At 31.4% G+C, this 17,631-nt stretch overlaps 3 protein-coding genes and 1 non-coding gene across 6 annotated transcripts in view; 1 reads left to right on the top strand and 3 right to left on the bottom strand.

The window, feature by feature from the left end:
- Positions 1 to 3,952, bottom strand: part of l(3)80Fg (dnaJ homolog subfamily C member 16 l(3)80Fg) — a 7,761-nt gene extending 3,809 nt beyond the window's left edge. For both annotated transcript variants that reach the window (XM_018521662.1, XM_018521670.1), the window contains exons 1-8: positions 3,559 to 3,952; positions 2,434 to 2,500; positions 2,165 to 2,358; positions 1,809 to 2,089; positions 1,515 to 1,705; positions 1,088 to 1,422; positions 619 to 922; positions 256 to 404 (exon numbers count right to left, since the gene is read on the bottom strand). In XM_018521662.1, coding sequence (XP_018377164.1) covers positions 256 to 404; positions 619 to 922; positions 1,088 to 1,422; positions 1,515 to 1,705; positions 1,809 to 2,089; positions 2,165 to 2,358; positions 2,434 to 2,500; positions 3,559 to 3,803 — 1,766 coding nt within the window. In that variant the 5' untranslated portion in view covers positions 3,804 to 3,952. The remainder of the gene's footprint in view (positions 1 to 255; positions 405 to 618; positions 923 to 1,087; positions 1,423 to 1,514; positions 1,706 to 1,808; positions 2,090 to 2,164; positions 2,359 to 2,433; positions 2,501 to 3,558) is intronic.
- Positions 3,953 to 4,708: 756 nt separating this feature from the next.
- Wdr24 (WD repeat domain 24) lies at positions 4,709 to 11,710 on the top strand. 2 transcript variants are annotated; one of them, XM_018521691.1, is made up of 14 exons: positions 4,709 to 4,856; positions 6,133 to 6,431; positions 6,553 to 6,650; positions 6,839 to 6,955; positions 7,438 to 7,660; positions 8,457 to 8,670; positions 8,751 to 8,999; positions 9,073 to 9,233; positions 9,480 to 9,660; positions 9,743 to 9,911; positions 9,994 to 10,141; positions 10,258 to 10,762; positions 10,884 to 11,045; positions 11,520 to 11,710. In XM_018521691.1, exons 3-14 carry the CDS (start codon positions 6,554 to 6,556, stop codon positions 11,646 to 11,648), a joined length of 2,355 nt encoding a protein of 784 aa, XP_018377193.1. In that variant the 5' UTR covers positions 4,709 to 4,856; positions 6,133 to 6,431; position 6,553; the 3' UTR covers positions 11,649 to 11,710. The 2 variants fall into 2 exon arrangements, with proteins under 2 accessions (XP_018377193.1, XP_018377185.1); XM_018521683.1 differs by having other exon boundaries at positions 9,480 to 9,663.
- A 3,662-nt stretch (positions 11,711 to 15,372) lies between these two features.
- Positions 15,373 to 15,445, bottom strand: TRNAV-AAC (transfer RNA valine (anticodon AAC)). Its single transcript has one exon. It is a non-coding gene; the product is annotated as a tRNA-Val (tRNA).
- Positions 15,446 to 15,866: 421 nt separating this feature from the next.
- On the bottom strand, positions 15,867 to 17,600 carry RpL36 (ribosomal protein L36). The gene is made up of 4 exons (XM_018521138.1): positions 17,507 to 17,600; positions 17,169 to 17,307; positions 16,739 to 16,873; positions 15,867 to 16,088 (listed from the first exon to the last, which is right to left on the bottom strand). The coding sequence occupies exons 1-4, from the start codon at positions 17,575 to 17,577 to the stop codon at positions 16,005 to 16,007; spliced, it is 429 nt and encodes a 142-aa protein (XP_018376640.1). The 5' UTR covers positions 17,578 to 17,600; the 3' UTR covers positions 15,867 to 16,004.
- Positions 17,601 to 17,631: the final 31 nt, after the last annotated feature.

The following is a 17,631-nucleotide window of genomic DNA, read 5'->3' as shown; positions in this document are numbered from 1 at the left end:
GCCCCATATATATATATATATATATATATATAATCAAATATGATTTAAATTTACATAATACACAAAATACTATTTTTTCGCAACATATCAATTTAATGTACATAATTAATGTACATACTTTAAGTGAATAGTAATCTATATATTATTTGGCAAAATTATTTAATGGTCTCTACTAAATCTTGAAATGGATTAATATTTTGCAATATCAAAATTAAAAATCGGAATGTATTATATTATTTTGCTAATTCTACTCACACTAAGTACGACATTCCATATCCTGCAACTCCTATTAGCATGAGAGTAACTAGCACCGATATCAAAGGCAATATTTGCTCTTTCGTCAGATTATCTGATATATAATCTACCGCTAATAATGCCCTTCCTATCAATCTGTCTACAGTACCCTAGAAAAGTATATTAAAGTATTAATATGGCATACTAAGGTTATATTTGAAAACTATCCGAATACCTCTGAGTATCATTTTATCCTTGTTTAACATTCAGAAAATAACAAAAATAAAATGACATTCTGGGACATCCGGGTAAATTTTTTGAACGCAGCTTAACAATTTTTGTAGATCAGGAAGAATATTATGATCATTATGGAAGCATACATACCTGTGCGTGTTCATCCGCCAATTCTCCTACGACAGCAGAATATGGTAAAGCTTCGGTGGTACGTAATAGCCTTTGTATAGTTTTCTCTAAATGTCTACGCGTCTCGTTCCATATACGTTCATTCTGAATGGTCTCAAGCCATCCATGAGGAAACCATTCATACTTCAAGTGATTGGCATCTCGTCTCCATATGATGACGATATGTAATAAGGGCTCCAGTGGACTGCCTTCACCGGCTGACAGTGCTGATACAAACTCAGGTTGTGTATCTTTGAATACATATGCATATCTGACACGTTCCGTGCTGTGAATATTATTAAATAAAATATTTAATAAATATATATAGAAATTACCATATATATCTTTATTAAAAACTGTATTATACTTAAGGTAAATAAATGTGACTATTAATAATTTTATAATCATACAATGTATTAAAATAAGAATTTGTTTATTAGATAGACATTACCTGTAAGATGACTCTAATGCCGCTTGTCTAAACTTGTGCCTAGCTATGTCGTGCAGAGGATTATTCTGCTGCGATATCAAAACGGCGCACAATCGCTTTTGCGGCCTCAGCCATTCAGGCGGGCATATTGAATCTAACATAGCTTGATTTGAAAGTCTTGGTAATAAGAGAAACTTATTATTAGCGATAACATTATGCATGGTTTCACTGGAAATGTCTTTCATACTAACAGATGCCATAGGTTTTTCAGAATTTTCGTTAAAAAGCAGTAAAGTATCTAATTCGCCTGAGATTTTGTATTTTGACGTTATGTTCTTAGTTTCTGGTGTGCCAATCTATAAAAAAAATATTTAAAATGATAATTAAGGGATATAATTTGAGACTTATTAACATTGATTATATGTATATCATAAAACAGTTTGTTTACCTGAACAAAACCAAAAGCTACTCGATCTCTATAGTAAAAGGACGTGAGCAAATATCGCAAGCGAATAAAGTCTCTCTTCTCAAATATCAAAGCGCGTATTCGGTTATCCGTCCAGCCCGATAAGAAATTTTCTACGTTGTTATTATTAATAGTACTTATTAATTTATATGGTAACCTACTTCGTACAAATTCTGCAGAAAAATAAAAAAACGGATTATTAGTTTGCAATTTGAGAGTTTATAAAACGAAACAGCGAATAAGACAAAGTATACATTTTAAAAGTAATAAACATACCAACAACTTTTTGAATGCCAAACACAGATTCCTTGTAGACACTAGTGCGCCCGTCTACGATAACAACGAGACACGGAAGAGAGTGGATGCCGAGCCTTCTCGCCAAAGTGGACTCTTTCTTAGCATGTGCTGTAGCCAAACCAAGTCCCAGAGGTTCCAACTCGTCGATTAATCGTCTCCAAGTAGGCTCCGCTTGCAAACACATGTAGCACCAGTCGGAATAAAATAAGATTAAATATGGCATACGGTAAGTCTTGGGCACTATCACATTCTCGAACGATCTGCAATTTACGAAGCATTTAATGTAATTTCAACAGCGACGACAAATCGTTGTGACTCGTGCGAGAAATACATACCGATATGTGATGCTCATTTTATGGAACAACGTGATGTCTCTGCTTTGATAGTGAAATTTAAAATTACCGGTAAACAATTCTTCCAATGGATCGAGAACATTGAAGTGACTATTGTCCCTCCTTTGTCTGGGTATACCTTCCTCCGTAATTCCATGATTATCAAACTTTCTTCTTCTCTCTGGATCTGTCAAAAGCTAAACGGTTCGTTGTGATAAGTTAATTTCCTCTCGCTACTGTTTCTTATATTTTAGATAAGATATATAACTTACCTCATAAGCTTTTGTTATTTCTACAAATTTATCCTCGGCCATCGGATGATCAGTTTTATCCGGATGCCTAAAAAAAATCATGTTCAATGTATAGAAATGTTTTATACCTAGAAAGAGCATGTTTCTACTCAGATAGCCAAACCTGCCAAGAGCAATGTATTGCAAACTATGTGTCGCATATTATGGGTGCAATCTATTTTGCAATACTCATGAGCATCATTTGTTCTTGTTTAACACTTGGAACAAGGATAAAATGATCTAAGAGCATTGTGAGCGTTAAATAGAATAAACCTTCGTGCTACAAATATTTCAAAACATTTTGACTGACTAATCAGAAAAAAAATTTTACTAATTGATCAATCCAAAAACGCTTCAAGTTATTTATGGCATCAAGTAGACCTATGTTAGTAAAACTGTAGCAACAGTTATGTACAGTTTGCTGTTTTTCAATATTTGAACTGTATCAGAAAATCAACAGGTCCTGCGTAATAACATAACAGCTCTATCTATTCTTTATGATTGAACTAGCATATACTTGTACTTAAAATAGATATATATTTGAAATTTGGCAGATAAGCGAAATAGAAAGTTTTAGTACAGTCCAGTACAATGACAAAGAACAGGCCTTACAATGATGTACGCTTCATTCCTGCTGCATATCTGTTATTATATTAAGACTAGCAAGTCATATGGTGAATTTGATCACCCTACACTGGATCAGTGCATGCTAAAAGTTACTTTATATAAAATATCTCAATGCAGTGATGCAATATAATGCAATAAAACAAATATAAGTTGATTAACTTTGACAATGAAATGATATTTTGTTAAATAACGTGACAATATCATTAGTAGATAGTTAATCGTTTAAAATATTTATATACTTTTACATTTAGCTTTGCTAATTCCATGTAAAGCAGCTTTTGGTATGCACTGATCTGATAGCATAGTGTAAGTGACCAAATTTGCTATTAGTGGCAGAAACCAAGCTTAAAGAGGATATAATGGATATAAAGCAATCTAAAATCATGATCAAATTTGTTGGCAACTGCTGGCAGGCATACTGCTAGCATTTGGCTATCTGGATACATTCTAAAGCAGAAACATATCAAGTACGCCATTTACCATTCCTTGACGAGGTGCTTGTATGCCTTTCGGATGTCCTGCAACGTCGCATGCTTCGACACGCCTAATATCTTATATGGATCACCCAAGGAATCACCGGCAGCCGTCGGCAGTGTCAACTGGAGGAGCGCGAAGAGGCTCAGCAGCAGGAACGCGTATCTCATTAATGGAAAGATACCGGCGACTCGCGCAACGTCGCTGTGGGTTTGCCGATCACCCGTCATTAAAAAATCAATCGACATCATTCGCGACACAGCGGTGGACCTCACGGGGATCTTCTCGCGTATGGCACTGTGTAGACTACCTCGCAGAGTGTTACGGACCCGCGTGACGTTACCGTTCCCTTAACACTTTCGGCTGTCACTCGCACTCTCCGCTCTCGTCGCGCTTGGGATTAGATGACATACTTGTGCGAATCGTCGTCCACCTGTCGTCGTTGTATGGAACGTCGCGATAACGTCAGCGGGAAGGAAGTCTTTCCTAATTCCTCACATCAACACTCCCCAAACTACAACCGCCACCATGTTGCACCGGAACGGAGGGACGAGGGACACCTCACACGGGACAGGCATATCGAGGCATATAGGTATTAGGTATTATAGGTAATAGGCCAGCAGGCTACTACTGGCTAACGAGGTCTGTTTTTATTCCTGCATTAGATTGCACTAGAACTCCCTTTCTCGCCTTCGCCAAATCTCAAACATATGTCTATCTCCCTTTAAGTTCCAAAAGTGTACACCAGTTCAGTCGCAGAAAACAGAAACAGAGTTCAGGATCTACAATAGGTGTTTTAAGCCTTAAGCCATAAGAAATTGACCAATTACAGTCGAATCCGAGAAGAATAAGCGATTGTGATTCGCCCATTTCTTATGGCTTAAGGCTTAAAACGCTATTGTAGATCCGGACTAAAACACGACCAGTTTGAGGCGTGTTCAGATTCCCACCTAGGTGCTCCCCAGATGTCATGTCATCCTTGTCTAATGTACGATAAACAATAAAGATGGAATAATACCTGGGTGACACTCGAGTGGGAATCTGAACTCAGCATTGCAGACTACGCACGGCAAGTTTTCATGAAGCTCCGCGAATCAACGCACTTTGCTGCCGTCGTCGTCGCCGTGATTCGTTTTTTTTTTGTTCTGTTTGTGAATGTTTCAGCGCGTGCTTCGGCCTGCCGTTCAAACTCTTCAATGACAACTTCGTGCAACCTCGTGTCCATAGGCGCTGGCCCGGCACTCGCTTGTATCATTACACTAAATGTCAATAATTTATTCTATGTTTGTCACGATGTTACATTTGTAAGTTACGTTGCAATTATCACAATCTGCACAATTAATTATATTTGGTTTGTCGTAATGCTTAATTGTTATTCTCTATGTTTATCTTTGTATTTGTTTTCTTTATGATAGTGACTTCGATGAAACTTACGGCTGTTCTACAATGTGCTTCTCGTTTCTTGTTTCTTGCTGTTTGTCTCTGTTTGTCTCTTGTCTTTTTGATCAAGAAGGCAAGAGATAAACAGCAAGAAACAGAAAACAAAAAGCATATTGTAGAACAGCCATTAAGGAGGTTGTAAGGGCATAAAACACATATATTAATATTTTCGCTTTAAACAAACTACATACATGTGAAAGTTGTGTTTATAATATTCTGGTTTTATTGAGCAACACATTTTTATAGGTTATTTATTTTATTTGTTATTAGTTTTATTGTTATAAACAAAAATTGTTAAAATAATAAGAAAAATCTAAATGTTTTTATATAAATATATTAAGTACTAAACATGACTTATGCAAAGTTTCATTGAGATTCACCATTAGTTTATAACAAATAACAAATTTTATTTATTTACTGAACAATTAATGTCTGCATCTCAAGATAACTTCACAAAAATATTGTTGAATTCTTAGAGTATTTATATAAAAAAATTGAGATTTTTATCATTATTTTATAATACATTTTCATATATTTATATTAGAGTACAAATTAAAAAAATACTACTTATTTAAATAACTTTTGATCCAGATGGTCAATTGTTTCTATTTTTTTTGTATTATTAAATGAAATTTAGAATAGTCTGTAATTTTTTCAAGTACTTAACATATTGCATTTGCCTTACAACCTCCTTAAAACTTCGATTAGGTCAATCAATGATTGATTCAACTGTCAAAATATTACTTGCAGCAAAGTTTTTATCATAATTTATCGTTCTTAATCTAATCCTTTTTCTTTGTAACAGCAAGAGCAGGTTAATAATTCTGAACATGTTAATAAACGGTATTGACAGTTTAATCGTCGATTAAGTTAATCCAAGTTTTGTTGAAGTTATCCTCAAGTCCATTTCTATCAATGTAGATTTCAACTTTAATCTAAGGTTAATGTACTTTTTATCTTTTTTTATTTTTTTTTAATCTTTAGAATTAGAAGAAGATAAAAAATAAGTTAAATCAAGATTAAAGTTCATCTACATTAGAAATGAACATTAGTTCCATATCGAATTTTTTACTTCTCTTCAAATTTGTATTGACCGTATATACATATACATATATGAATACTAATTTTATTTATACACAGTAAGAGAAGTAGATGCGTCAAACATTACGCAATGTCATCTTGCTCCAACATGATTATGGATAGCTGAAATGTATTGTATACAATCTCTCTGAAAGAATGACAAATATTTATGAAAGAAAGAAAGATAACAGAAATTTGTAAAGATAGGTGTACATTTTATAATTGTCAGAAGTCATTTTTGACAAACTGCTCCAAAGTATGTAAAGTATATAGGTATCAAATGAACACTATGCTTTGTGTAACTCTGTGACATGTGCTTGAGGCTCCATAAAACAGAAACTATAAGCAGTGATTAGAAGGTATCAATATTATTAATAGTTATTCATAATAATAATTAATAATAATTTAATATTGCAATGATAATTTAACATTAATTCTCAATACCAACTGGATATTTTAATATTAATTTTTGAAATGCAGCATGACGTCGAGGACTATATGCATCGCTCAAGAAGGACCTGCAAACGCCTTAGCCCTTAACAAAGATAACAGCCAAGTTGTGATAGCCGGTCGTAATGGTGCGTTTACATAAGTTTAAAATAAGATATATTTTAAAATATAATTAGGATATACAATATAGATTATTGCAATCTGATTGACATGGTCGAAACAATTATAATTAATTAATTTTACTTTACCAAACTTATTTTCTTATTTTTAAAGGAAGTAAATATGAGAGTTATATTATAATAATATTTTATTACAGTTTTCAAAATATTCACATTGTTGGAAGATAGATTTGAAGAAGCCTGCAATCTTCGTGTTGGGAAGAATTTGAATTTGAATTTTTCCTGCAATGACGTTGCCTGGAATCTTAATGATGGTAATCCAATTGTTTATTACAATATATGATATATTTTTAATATATTATGTTTATATTAAATCCTATATTAAATAATCAATAATATTATAAAATTCAAGTCTATCTTTTATAATATTATTGATTATTTAATATAGGATTTAATTTGAGTTAAGCTAGAAAAAATTCTTTTTCTAGCTTAACTTAAATTTTTATGAATATATTTAATTTAATTATTTTTCTGTAAATTATATTTAAATATTAATTAACTATATTAATATAATGAATCACATTATTTTGTAAGTTTGAAAAGTCAGTATGGTTCAGCACGCAGTTCAAATGACTACATATTTAGTATATAAATTTACATAGAAATTATTTAAAGCATCTAAGATCCAGTTTAGGCTTTGACATTATAGGCATTAAACTCTTACTTGTTGTATATTGACATATATGGTCTTAATAAATCGTTTATTATTATTTTGTAATGTTTTATTAATTTGTAGATCATATACTTGCGACTGCAGCAACAAACGGTGCGGTCGTTTTGTGGAACTTGAATAGACAATCTCGATCAAAACAGGATCATGTATTTGTCGATCATAAAAGAACTGTGAATAAAGTAAGCTTTCACATGACAGAACCCATGTGGTTAATATCTGGCTCACAAGATGGTACCATGAAATGCTTTGATTTGCGAATAAAAGAAGCAATCAAGACTTTTTATAGGTAAAGTAAGCTACATGGACTTATGTTGTAGTATAGTGGTCCATAAAGCTATTAAATATAATGGCGAAATCTTTTTTCTTACATCTCAAGAGCCCTTTTTTTTATTTAACCTTTAGACTACCGGAATTTTTTCATTAAAATAATGATTTTTTTTCTCATAAATGTTTCTACGTAAGTAATATACACATGGTGCAAAATTTCGAGATTTGTGCAGAGCCACAAAAGTGGCTTTCCCAGCAAGGATCAAATATAAAAAAATGTTTATTTTTTCAAAAATAGTGTATTTTGGGGTTTTTTGATATCGCTGATTCCAATTCTGAGCATAGATTTATAAAATTTCGAGTCCTAAGCGCAATATTGACAACATAAATGAATGTAAATGTATAGACTCAGAACTTTCCTTTAGTATTATCCAGAGCTAATGACGTGGATGTAGAAAGTTTGTAGTTTCTTTTTGATTTTCTTTTTTATTTGGTTTTTAATTGTTTATTTTTTTTACTTTTTCCTTGTTTTATAATTTTTTACTTTTTTATATTTTTTGATTTTTTTGTATATTTTTCAATATATATTTTTTATACGTTTTATTGCGTGGGCTACATACACACATATGTTTAAAATACATTTAATATTTAATATTTAAAAGTAGTGGTATTTTAACCCAACACACTCACAACACACAAACACACAACACAAACTCAAGAATCACAAAAGTGGCTTTCCCGGCAGTCTAAAGGTTAAATAAAAAAAATTTATTTAATTTAATGATTGTTATATAATTATATATTTACGTTTTTAGTAACACAGAATCTGTGAGAGACGTCCAGTTTTGTCCACAACAGCCTCATACTTTTGCTGCTGTATCGGAAAATGGTCATGTACAACAGTGGGATATGAGAAAACCAGAGCGTTACTTTCAACATTTTACTGCACATAGTGGTCCAATATTTGCCTGTGACTGGCACCCAGAAGCTACTTGGCTTGCTACAGCATCTAGAGACAAAACTATCAAAGTACTTTATTTTCTACATATTAATGTAAACTTTTTTGTGGAATGTATGATTTCTCACTTTATATCGTTGTAATTTTACAGGTTTGGGATTTATTGGGTAAACCAAGTTGTGATTATACTATACATACTATAGCCTCAGTAGGACGTATAAAATGGAGACCTCAGAAAAAGTATCACATAGCCAGCTGTGCTCTAGTCGTTGATTGTAGCATAAATGTATGGGATATTCGCAGACCGTACATTCCATTCGCGAGTTTCAATGAACATAAGGATGTTCCTACAGGTGTTGCGTGGAGAGGCAACCCGCAATCGTTTCTATCAACAAGCAGAGTAATACTGCCAACCATTATTCGCTTTTCTATTACAATATACAGCATAATTCTTCTTATGTTCCATTTTACAGGATTGTACATTATACCATCATGTTTTTGACGATGCAGTAAGACCAGCCAGTAAAGCAAATCCACAGAGTGTTGCAATAAATTTAAAACATGACGTTACATGCGCTTCCAAGGTGAAATATGAACCAGCAAGTATTGCAAGGCAGCTGAGTAATTTAATGAGGTGAGCATTTTGTTATATTATATTATATAAAAATATTGTGATTATAAAAAAAATCCAAGATAAATAAAATAGAATGAATAAAATTGTTATAAATTTAGGTGCCATTGTTATAAATTTCCGAGCCGTAATTTTAATAGTTTTCTTTCAGCTAAAAAAGATTTTTTTATGATAGAGTTGATTTCTATTGAGTATTTTAATTTTTAAAATTTTTATTGTGATTTATTACATATTTTTGTTCTTTTGCAGGAGAACACCTGTAACAAATGATGATAATTTTTGTATGGCTTCAAGTGTAATGAATAGATTCCGTGGATGTGTACGCGAACCGAATTGGTTTAAGATAGCCGCAGAAAATTATTTGCTTTCTGGAAATTTAAGTGAAGCCTGCGATCACAATTCACGTGTTGCGTATGACTTTGGCAATTATGTTGTAAGAAAAAAATATTTTTTTGTATATACATTATATAATAGCATCAATATATTTAATAATAATAGTCTTATTTATACAGGTCAGCAAAGCGTGGCAAGTCTTAAAGGTCATGTATACAGATCCGTTCGAGATACTCCAAAAGAGTGCACCAACGGTGCCTAAAGAAGATGTAGTTAATACATCAAATATAATACCTGGAGTAACAAAAAGTTCTGGTATGGAACAATCAAATGCGAGTAAACAATCAAGTAAGTATAAGCAGGAATATCATGAACAACATATTAATATGTTATCATATCACATTTAATTGTATAAATTGATTTTTTTCAGGTCATGAACAGGACGCAAGATCTCTCCAGGGGGAAAATCCTGCTGGCGCTGCCAGTGGCGGTGACGATGAGACTGAAACGGAAACTGAAGCACCGGAGAATCAAAATATCATGGGACCATCGACTAATACGACAACTGTTCTGCCAAGGTACAGTTATATATTCATCGTTGCATAAATTCTAGAGTTATATTGCGTACGTGTGTATGTTGAAATTAATTGATTTCTATTGGTGTAATCAGAATATTTGATGTTTCTAATTATAGGAGACCGTTACTTAGCGATATACCTTCTACATCGCGAGGTGATTTTATCTTTGGCGAAACCGAGTACGAACCTGTGTCTTTGGAACACCACGGCGAAAATAGGCAAACTGTGATGCGCATGGAGGATGATGATTGGACCAAGGAATTGCAGAAGGAGGCTTTTCCTTTGCGACATGAGATCAAGGATCGGTCTCCGCCACCAGAACAATTTCCCAATCATCCTCCTGATCTCAGCGAGAATTCAACTTCTGTTATAGTTGAAGATCAACCTAAGTTAGTAGTTCCGGTTCTACCAAAACCTCTGCCTTTTGATTTTACGCCTCTAGTTCTGGAGGGACTGCACTTTCACACAGCAATAAGAGATGTACAGACGACAGTATCGATGCTCATTGTCTTAGGAGAAATAAGGAAAAAGTTGAATATTCCTGTAGCTTTACAGGAACATTGGATATTAGAATACTTGGACATGCTCGGCAAATTTAAACTCTGGCATGTAGCTACACAGGTTTGTTCATAATTACAGAATGCATTATATTATTTAATTGCAATTGACAATTTCTTTTTTGATAATTTTTATTCATAAATAATAAAAATACTTGATTTAATATAAATAATTTTATTTATAGATAATACAATTGGCGTGGATACCTTCTATATCTCAATTGAATCAACAGTCAACTACGATACACGCGTGTTGTGTAGCATGCACCAAATCATTGCAACGATCTGCATGGTTGTGTGATCATTGTCATACGCCCGAGCACGCTTTGTGCTCTATTTGTAATCAGGTAAGAGAAATTTAGCTCTTGTCATTTAAATTTATAAAATAATTTGTATTTATATTCAAAAAATTAAATGAACTTAAAAAACATCGAAAATTACAATATTCAAGACTGTTTTTAAATTGATTTATATTTTTTTATCACTTTGATTTCTATTTTTTAGAATCTTATATTGTATATTTTTTGGTTTATATTTTTTGAAATTGTTTATGTGTACAAATCTTTCCTTCAAAATTTGATTGACTTATTATACAGATAATAGAAAATTGTTTTTAAAGCCTAATTCATAATAAATTTAGTTACAATTTAGTACAGTTATATTATAATCAATATGGAAATTAATTGCATTCGATTATAATGAAATAATTTTAGTACAAATGATAAAATTGTTAATATTTTTATTAATATATATGTGTAAATATTTTTATTAATATTGGTATTTTTTGGTTGTACATGATATCTACCTGATGTATGTTGCAGGTTGTACGTGGTATCTACGTATGGTGTCAAGGTTGTGCACATGGAGGCCATATTAATCATATGAGAGAGTGGTTTAATAACAATCGACAATGTCCTACTGGTTGTGGACATCTTTGCGAATACAACTAAGGAAATATGTCGACATTATAAATACGTGTATTAGAAATTAATAATTTTAAAACACTAAAATAAAACACAACAAAATGTAAACATTATGACGTAATACACTGTGAGAATCTCATACAAATTAACTGATATATATATATATATATATATATATAGGCAATGTATATATCGCGCGCGCGCGCGCGTGTGTGTGTGTGTGTGTAGGGTGTCTTTAAATTCCCGCATACGGAGTACAAGACGTGATACTTTATGCTAAAATAACTTTTCTCATAATAAAATTACATTCGATAAATAATTTTTGCGTTTACTCGTATAACTTGAGTCTGCTTTTCTGCAAAAACTACTTGACAGATGTAATTTTGCAAAAGGAAAAAGTTGTTTGTTTTAGCATAAACTCGGATCTATAAAAGATTTGTAAGCCTTAATTAGCTATAAGAGATAGACGAATCACAATCGATTAGTCTCCTTGCATTCGACTGTAATTGGTCAATTTCTTAAGGCTTAAAACATCTATTCGGACTAAAGTATCACGTCTTATACTCTATATGCGGAAATTTAGAGACACCCTGTATAATAAATTGGTTAAAAAATATAAAATATATATGTACAGTCAGCCATATGTATATATGTTGTCTTTTTCATAATTTCTGTTTGTATATACAGAAAAAAATAATAAGATAAAAAGAAAATTAAAGGGATAATTTTTGCAAGCGAAATTTGAAGAATTTCCTACATATGATCATATATAAATGTAACAATCTTAAATTATATATATAATTATATATAGAATATTATATTACATACTCGCAATTATATTTGTTGTAAACAAAACCAATGTAAAAATTATTTTTTTAAATATTTTTCAATTATTATTTTTCTATGAACAAAAATTATGAGGGAAAAAAAACATATATATTTTACATAATTTTATATAATTGTATCTATTTATACTATATATTTTATATTAAAAAGTTATTAGATTTTTGTAGAACTATCAGTATTTGTATGACATTTCTAATAAGTGGAAATTCTATTATCCAAAATTTTATATAATTACACTGCTCGACGTGATTTTTGCTGTTTGAATAAAAGATACCATTTCCGATGTATTTTCGCGCGCTGAACACGAATCCGGTAATGAAATTGCTCTATCACGTCAGGTTTGTGAAAAAAGTGAAGTTAAAGGTGTCAAAATTAACATTTTTTGACATATTTGTGATTTTTTGCTAGCGAAGTAAATTTTTTTTTCTACTTTCGTTTACGCCATCTTAAAGTGCCAACTTTTATCTTTAAAATATATTTTTTTTAACAGCGTACGTTTTTTTTTCACCGAGATAATTTCTGCGTAGTCACGCAAAGAAAAACGTGCCAAAAATGTTTTTGAAGAAAAAGTTTTAAGAACTGTGTGATGATTTTAGTAGCAAAGTTTTTAAGGTCAACTAAATCCGAATCTGAAATCAAATTTTCGAAATTCAAAATGGAGGATCCAACATGGAAAAATTTGTCATCGCAAAAACATGTTTATCACTAAAATTTGTCATTTGCGCTTTAATTTAATTTAAAAAATATTGTTTACAATATTAATTTCGGAATTTTAAACATTTGTAAAAAAATTTCAAATTTAAATTAAGTAAACAAATTTTGATTAACTTCTTCTTTTTCTTCAAAATTTTTGGCACAAAACGTTTTTCTTTGTGACTATGCAGAGATTATCTCGGTGAAAAAAGAAACATACGGCGTTAAAAAAAATATATTTTAAAGACAAAAGTTGGCTCTTTAAGATGCCGTAAATTAAAGTAGAAAAAAAATTTACTTCGCTAGCAAAAAAAATTAGAAATATGTCAAAAAACGTCAATTTTGACACTTTTAACTTCACTTTTCTCACAAACTTGACATGATAGAGCAATTTCATTACCGGATTCGTGTTCAGCGCGCGAAAATACATGGGAAATGGTATCTCTTATTCAAAAATTCAAACAGCAGAAAAAAGTCTTAAAACGTCGGGCAGTGTTATTGTTAGTAAGCAAAGGATCTATATATGTATATACACATATTTATATATATGTATACATATATGTATTACTAATAATGCATGACATTTTGTAATTGTAAAAAGTAAAAAGTATAATAAGATGTTTTTGTCCGCGCAAAATAGATAAAGCACTGTTTAATATTAACAATTTTGTGAAAGATCATAAAAAATTTCTTTTATCATTATGGAGATCTATTGTAATATAATCAATATATTATATTCTATTTGAATAATACAACGAAAGTAAAGTTACAAAAATTATGTTATTTATATCATTAATTTCCGCACGCCAAAGATTCCAGTTCTAAATTATGAATTCATATGACGTTAAGTCAAGATAGAAATAGGGAAATATGAAAGCCTTCTATGTCACCAGTTTCTTTTAAACAATCTACATACGAGTTTACGACTAAAGATAATCCATTACACAAATCACTTTCTTTAAATTATCTCTGTTTTTTACTGTCGTCCTAAATAGTAAAACAAAAGATTGAATTATATGTAATTGGAATATGCATCTTTTGATCCTCTAAAAGAAAGCATAAAAGTTATTAGAAGAACATCTTTCAAGAGGAGGTCATAAGAAGCATAGTTAAATTTGATTGAATTTTATGCTGTTTATTTCTAATAAGACGGCAATGTTATTTATAATTGGTATTGGGGTTAATAAATTTATCAGCCGTGATAAATGATTACCGACATCGTCTAATTATTTAAAAAGCGCTAAATTTTTGTACCACTCTGTCGCTTATCTTGTAACCAAAGACATAGAGAATGGACTGCGCGATCTGTATCTAAGTAATGTATCAAATGTGGTCGACAATAATGAGAGAGAGGGATCGTGGGAGACGGCCAATCTCCCTCTCATTCTCTCTCATTATACCATTGAATGGAAAGAGATAGAAATGGCCGTCTGCCAAGGTCCCTCTCTCTTATCCCTATCGACCATTTCGATATACGGTTGCGCAGTCCGTTTTCTATGTCTTTGCTTGTAACCTTCTGTCTTTCCTCTTCAACATATTTTCCTAATAACTTTTACGATTTTTCGAAGGTATCGAGAGGCACGTGTTTCAATTCTCATCTTGCTTCTTGGACTAATAAATATCTTGGAGAATGCTAAATTTATACAATAACAAGCATTTTAAAGTGTTGTATGTACGTAACAAAAAAATAATATATAAAATGCAATGTATATATATATATATATATAATAAAATTATTATTCAATTCTGTTTTATAGTTATGTAATTTAATAATTTTGATAATAAAATTTATATAAAATATTATATAAAATAATAAAATTTAATATGAACGTATATATATTAATAAATTGATTAAGTTGATTAGATTGAGATTCATATTTTTATAATTGATAAGGATGTTTTTTTTTACCTCTGCAGAGTATGAATTATAAAGAAATTTATTAATTATTAGTAGCTATAGAGTGCGTTTTGATATTTACTGCCAGTACTGAAAATCTATAGCACACGTAACGTATACTGTATAGTTTCAGCACTGCGGCAGTGAATATCGGAACGTACTCTTAATTGTTATTTTGTTTGATAACAATATTTGCAAGACAAAGCGTAGATACATTTCAATAAAACGGTGGATTACGTTCAGTAAGTATTTTTTACATTTACAATAATTAATAATGATAAAAATAAAAAAATCTGTTTTTTTGGAGACAAAAAATGTTTCCGCCCGGGATCGAACCGGGGACCTTCCGCGTGTTAGGCGGATGTGATAACCACTACACCACGGAAACCGATGGGAATAACTGCTTTATTTTAAGTATATACAAGAGGTATGTAAAATTTTAACAAATCATGTTCAACATTTTTGAATATTATACCAAAGTTAGTATTAAATACTACTAATATCGATTGTCTTTCAATCTATTTCTTTGTCACAATTGGCATTTATTTAACATTGATAAATAAATTTTATCTATAGTAATTAAAATTTTGTTTCATTTCTTATTATTAGCTATTAATTTAATTATAGCAATGCATAAACAACTTTTTATTATATATTTTGAATTGTTAAAAATTAATTAAAAAAAAAAAATTATTAAAAAATATTTCTACACTATTTAAGTCTTTTATAACGATAGTTAGGACAACATATGTAGCTTCTCTATCAAGTCAGATGAAATAGGTCATCAAAATAAAATGAGTAAATGGCCTATCAAGTACTTGCTCAATTTATTTGAATCAAAGGTGATAAAAGCATCGAGTATTCTTAAATAATGTACCCTATGTATCGATATCGAAGTATTGATTTATTCAAGTACATATAGCGGTTTACAATTTTAACGGATATAATTAATGATGAGCTGCTTTCCTCATCTGTACTAGGATATTTCCAAGTTCCTCTCGCTTCCTCTTGGCACGGATGTGTGTACCCAACTAGAAAATAAAAATATATATTATTAAAAAAAAAATAGTTTAAGACTCTAAAAAGCTCCCTAAAAAAAGTTTTGATATTTTTAATAAGAAAGTATCCATGTCTGCAATACTGACTCTTCCCTTGCAGCACATTTACAAAAATCTAATATGGACCAATTTAATACTAAAAGACAGTAATCAATTACTAATTTGAAGTACTAAAAGTATTGAACAATGAAGTTTTCAATACTTAAAATAAGAAATTAATTACTATCTTTCAGTTATTGGCCAGTGTTAGATTTTTGTATAAAAGCAGGAGAGGATATTAAACATTTTGAAATTGTTAGGATCTTTTAAGCTTCCTATCCACAGTGATAGAAACTATTTTAAGTTCTTGGACAAAAGAATTAACAAGTCACATTTGAACAATTGAGCAATTTGATCAATTGTTCAAATGTGATTTCTTTCTAAAATACAACCGAGATCTCAGAGTGATTTTGAACATCATGGACACAAGATTCTTAGCTTTAAATTCTTTAGCATATTTTTTTATTTAGCTATCGATATTCCATTAATCCATAAATCAGAACTCGGAACATTATGAAATTATATGACATTATTATAGTTCTGCCGAAACCTGTTGTCTAAAATTTGCGAGAAAAGATATTTACTCTTCTCTTCAAGAATTTTAAGGCGCGTTTATCCTTTGACACCTTCAGCAATTCCATAGCACGTTTTTCATAAGGGGCATGGCCTGTGACTTCTCGGATCAGATCCCTTACAAACTTGCTGTGCTTGGTTTGTCTCTGCAATGAGAAATTGAGGATAAATATTAACACGTGAATAATAACATAAGAAAGAGAAGATAAATAAGCTTCTGGTAATAAATTATGGTGCATCAACTCTTTGATCAATAAGCCATATATACAATAACAATGGCCAAGATCAAGAGAATGTTCGTAACTATTAAAAGTTTTCTTAGTGTTGGTTGGATTATACTTTTAGAGAAATAGTCAGCGAAGAAAACTTGCAACAGTTGCAAAATAAACATTTTACTGAACGCGGTAAATGAGAGAATTGTGTTATACACTTTCCACTTACTCCTTTTATCCTGGATGGTCGTACGCAGACGGTCTTGGTCCTTTCCTTCGCGGGTATATTTTTTATTTTAGACACGCGAATCTTCGTCGTTTTATGGCCCTTATTGAGGCCGACAGCCAACTCGTATCTCGGAGCCATCCTGTGGACAAAGATCAATTTTTTTTAGGTTATCTCACAGGCAACACTTATTCATTGCAAATATGCGCGAGTCATATCTCGATATAGCGAATTATAAATTCAACTTGGATGCCAGAGCGAAGAAATCGCTCAAATTTCTTTGATCAGAAACGGATTACAATAATATTTCACGATTCGAAATCTTGCTAAACCATGCTAACCTTAGCAACGAACGTCCACGCGTCGAAAAAGAGCTTCCAAACAATCCAAACTTCCAAGCAGTGGTGCACATTTGGCTCCCCGGCAACACGGAAAACCACCCCACCACTTTGCCGCTGCGCGAGAG

This window comes from Trachymyrmex cornetzi, unplaced genomic scaffold (assembly GCF_001594075.2).
Source record: "Trachymyrmex cornetzi isolate Tcor2-1 unplaced genomic scaffold, Tcor1.1 scaffold123, whole genome shotgun sequence".
NCBI classification, from domain to species: domain Eukaryota; kingdom Metazoa; phylum Arthropoda; class Insecta; order Hymenoptera; family Formicidae; genus Trachymyrmex; species Trachymyrmex cornetzi.
The sequence above is the reverse complement of the archived record's forward strand: the minus strand, read 5'-3'. Positions and strand labels throughout refer to the sequence as shown.

Coding starts and splice junctions, on each gene's coding strand:
- Wdr24 (XM_018521683.1), top strand. CDS start 6,554: ATGACGTCGAGGACTATATGCATCGCTCAAGAAGGACCTGCAAACGCC. Junction 6,956..7,437: donor TGCCTGGAATCTTAATGATG/GTAATCCAATTG, acceptor ATTAATTTGTAG/ATCATATACTTGCGACTGCA. Junction 9,234..9,479: donor CAGCTGAGTAATTTAATGAG/GTGAGCATTTTG, acceptor GTTCTTTTGCAG/GAGAACACCTGTAACAAATG.
- RpL36 (XM_018521138.1), bottom strand. CDS start 17,577: ATGTGCACCACTGCTTGGAAGTTTGGATTGTTTGGAAGCTCTTTTTCG. Junction 17,308..17,506: donor CGTGGACGTTCGTTGCTAAG/GTTAGCATGGTT, acceptor CTTTGTCCACAG/GATGGCTCCGAGATACGAGT. Junction 16,089..16,738: donor TAAAATTCTTGAAGAGAAGA/GTAAATATCTTT, acceptor TTTATTTTCTAG/TTGGGTACACACATCCGTGC.